Source organism: Engystomops pustulosus, chromosome 6 (assembly GCF_040894005.1).
Source record: "Engystomops pustulosus chromosome 6, aEngPut4.maternal, whole genome shotgun sequence".
NCBI classification, from domain to species: domain Eukaryota; kingdom Metazoa; phylum Chordata; class Amphibia; order Anura; family Leptodactylidae; genus Engystomops; species Engystomops pustulosus.
Window position 1 is genome coordinate 52,090,803 of NC_092416.1, and position 3,894 is coordinate 52,094,696.

Below are 3,894 nucleotides of genomic sequence, written 5' to 3' on the forward strand. Positions count from 1 at the left end.
GGAAAATGCTCATGTACTGCCACACTGTAGAATGGTTTTTAATTTTTGTAAATGTATGAAAACATCATAAAACCTATACAAATAGGTTTCATAGGTAATCGTACCAACCTAAAGAATAAAGTAGATATGTCATTTGGGGCATACAGCGAAATCCGTAAAATGCAAACCCACAAGAAAACAGCGCAAATGCTTTTTTTCACCAATTTCACAGCATTTAGAATTTTTTCCCGCTTCCCAGTACACGCCATGGAATATTCAATAACACCATTTTGAAGTGCAATTTGTTACACAGAAAACAAGCCATCACATATATGGATATGAAGTACCCCATTAAGTAAATTTACACTATAAAATACTTTTTTGAACAATTTTAGATGTCTGTACATTTTGTTACAGAATGTCTAGAGAAACTATGTATGCATATATATATGCTGCAGTACATCTCTCCTTATAAGAGCTTCTATGATCTCCTCTCCCCCTGCTGCAGGCTCCATAGATTATTTAGTAGCATGGGATCAATACTGAGTGACATACGGTAGCTAGTGCACAGCCGTCTACCCATTATTCTAGAAAGAGTGAACTCTGTCTCTCTCTGTTCACCGCGAACATGCACAAAGTCTCTGAAGTCATTTTGCTCAACTGTTAATAAAGTTGTCATATTGAAGCGCGCGGCACGCCGGGATTTGTAGTCTTCAGCGTGTCTACCGCTTGTGTACCCTACTAGTGCCCGTGTTTCCTGGAGCGGGTGCTTCACACCTGGAGCCCCTGGGGTGTCCGGTGTCACGGAGGGGTAAGTGGCTTCCCGTATTGGGGACAAGTTCTTTTGGACGTTTCCATGCATTGGAGTTGTAATGGGCTTATACTACTGGAGCTAGCTGGAAGGTCACCCCGGGACCAGCAGTGCTCATGTGGGAGAACTCTACGAACTTGTACATTAAATCCACTTAAAGTGATGCAGCCTATAAATCCTTCTGCGTTGTCCTCCAATCACAGCCAAAGCTGCTATCCGGTCATCTGGGCTTCTATTCGCTGCTGCTCTTAAGCAAATAGGAATTTTGTGATGCAGTTTTACGTCTGGACAGAAATTATACAAATGTATATTCCCAAAATTGCCACCTCTATAAATGGGTCTGTCCCATGATGGACATTTTTATGCCACATTTTGTGTTGTTCTTTCTTTGTAGCCCATGATTTAACATGGCCGCTGCTTATGCCTGGCCTCCTCTCCATGTAATGATGTAATGGGCCATGTAACCAGGTGGGATAGGTGTAGTCCTAGACCTATGTATGAAGAAGGTAGGGAATGTTAATTGAAAAATCCCATATATACTTCCTAACCCATTCCTGACTAATGTTGCAAGCATTGGAATAGGAGATCCAGGCAGCCCCTGGGTTACTTACAAGATAGGTTCTGCAGGTTTGTTCTTAAGTTGAATTTGTATGTAAGTCGGAACTATATATTTTATCATTGTAACTCCTGACAATTTTTTTTTTTTTTGGTCTCTGTGACAATTGGATTGTAAAAATGTTGGATTGTCATAAGAACAAGGATTAACAATAAATCTTTTTTACAGACACCATTGATTACTGTGAGCACATACTCACATACTTGTACATCTATTCTCTAGGACTCTGCACTGTGCTGTTCCTCTTATTCATCTTGGAAATTCTAAATGAATTCTCAATAGGAGTAACCATTCCTATTTTCAATGCTGTTTATCCTCACTCTGATAGTGGTAGAACTAGGGTACAGAAGAGTGCCCTCCAGACGGAACCCAATGAATTGATTTTTATCAACTGCAGATTCTTGACCAATGCAAAATGGAGATAAAACTGGAAAATGGAGAACTCCCAAAGAAAGAAGAAAAAAATTTAAGGGTAAGTGGTGTACGGTTATGGTACTTTGGTGAAACCTTCAATCCACAGATGATTGTGCGATCACACCCGTGTTTCAAAACGCATTTCTCCAGCTGGAGAGAGATTTGCCCAATGAAACAGATGTTAACTAGCTATTAAACGCATTAAGTTAACATAAAGTTTACACAATCGTTAACATTTGCGGTTTGTAAATGCAAGTGTTAACCACTGTCTAATTAGGCACATCTCTCTTCAGCTGTTGCAATGCGTTTTTAAAAGTGTGACTGCGCCCTAAGAGAGCCAGAATTCTTGCTCGTTGTTAGGGCATCAAATACTTATTGCATCAATGAAATGCTAATTAATTATTTTAAAATCTTATAATGTGATTTTTCTGGATCTTTTTTTAAACCATCTGTCTTACAGTTGAGGTCTACCTACGATAAAATAATTGACCTCTCCATTCTTTGGGTTTATTCACTTGACCGTCTGAGGGGACGTACATGCGGCCGCAAATTTGTGGCCCCATATACATCTCCACAGACGGCAATGGCCGCCCCCGGCAGCGGTACAATGCCACACATCGGGCTGGGATAAAATACTCATTTCACTTTTGTGGTTCCCCCTTTGACTGGGAAGTCAGTGAAATTGTATAATTGCATTAGCAGCATTTATGGTTATGTCTTCAATCTAAACACGTTGTTCCTGTCGTTTCAGAACTCTGTGGGGTTTAAGGAAGTTACAATGTGCTTCTCTGAAGAGGAATGGAGCCGCGTAAACCCTTGGCAAAGGGAACTGTACAACAATGTGATGATTGACATTCACACAGCTTTGCTCTCATTAGGTAGTTTTGTCATGGATGGACGTAAATCGCAAGATAGCCCTGCCGCCCCTTTGCTGCATTTGGAGTCTAAGGCATCTTGATATATTCAGCAGGTGGCTGTGCCGCATTTTATTTCCATGCTAGTTGCTGGCTGCAGCGAGTGTGTGCCGATGCGGGCAGGGCCGCATCTGCCATGAGGCGAGATGAAAATCTCGCTTCAGGCGGCAGATGCCCGATCCTTGATTAGAGCGGCACCCTGGGCGTCTGTAATGTGGGTGATTCGGGCACTCATTGCCGCCCGAATCACCCACCATGAAATTAATCGCGTCTGTTTCTTTAAGAACCCAGACGCAATTACTATACAGAGCGGAGATGGGACGGGGGGCGTGGTGTGTATGTACGCTGTGACCTGACAGTGTGCACTGCATGTATCTCCAGCCTGCTGACAGGTTCTCCTGTCCTTCCGGCCTCCATGTGCAGCTAACAGGAGTGAGGAGCCATGAGTGATGCTCCCGCTCTCAGGACCTTGTGCAGGGAGAGCGGAGGACAGGAGGAGCAGCAGCAGACTGCAGTTGGAGGAGCCCAAGAATGGCCGAGCCTCAGGACCTGAAGAGTCATTGGATCCAGCTACACACGTGCAGGCCGGGTGTCGGGTGTCACAGGTTTGCAGGCAGAGGTCTCTGACATGCTGACTGTAACCCCTGCTGTGCCAGAGAGCAGTAAAGAACAGAGCTCAGGTACTGACCAGAAGCAGAGGGGCTGGATGTGCTCCAATATCAGGTTGTTAACCCTTGGTGTGTGCATGGAGGCAAAACATCCCCAAAGATTTTATAAACTCTTTACCTCAACTCTTTGTTTACCTATTGATTTTTGCTCAGCTTTGTATAGATAGGCTGAGGATACTGGTAATTACTATATACTTCACTTGCATCAACTAGTCCTTCATCTGCCACTGCTTATTTCACCTGCACAGAATGAACTAATTCAGCTACAAATGGTATTCTTCATAGACTGACCTACTCTGGTATCCGCTATTGTATATTCCAGCTGTATAGCAACTATATTATGCCCCATGTGCAGAAAGTGAACTCATTCTCTACCAAATACTGTATATTCCACCTGCATAGACAAAACTAATTCTTTATCAGATACGAATAGTATTTTCCATTCTTAGCGACTGAACTAATCTGGTGCCTACTGTATATTCTATTGGTATA

General features: G+C 42.9%; 1 protein-coding gene across 7 annotated transcripts in view; it reads left to right on the top strand.

Moving 5' to 3' along the window:
- Nucleotides 1-665: 665 nt before the first annotated feature.
- The window catches only part of LOC140135072 (uncharacterized), a 14,682-nt gene continuing 11,453 nt past the window's right edge, over nucleotides 666-3,894 (top strand). For 2 of the 7 annotated variants that reach the window (XM_072156089.1, XM_072156094.1), the window contains exons 1-3: nucleotides 666-790; nucleotides 1,629-1,878; nucleotides 2,572-2,698. In XM_072156089.1, the coding sequence (XP_072012190.1) occupies nucleotides 1,822-1,878; nucleotides 2,572-2,698 (184 nt within the window). In that variant the 5' untranslated portion in view covers nucleotides 666-790; nucleotides 1,629-1,821. Of the gene's footprint in view, nucleotides 791-837; nucleotides 1,418-1,574; nucleotides 1,879-2,571; nucleotides 2,699-3,894 lie in introns of those variants that run through there. The other 5 variants (XM_072156092.1, XM_072156090.1, XM_072156091.1 and 2 more) reach the window with 5 other exon arrangements.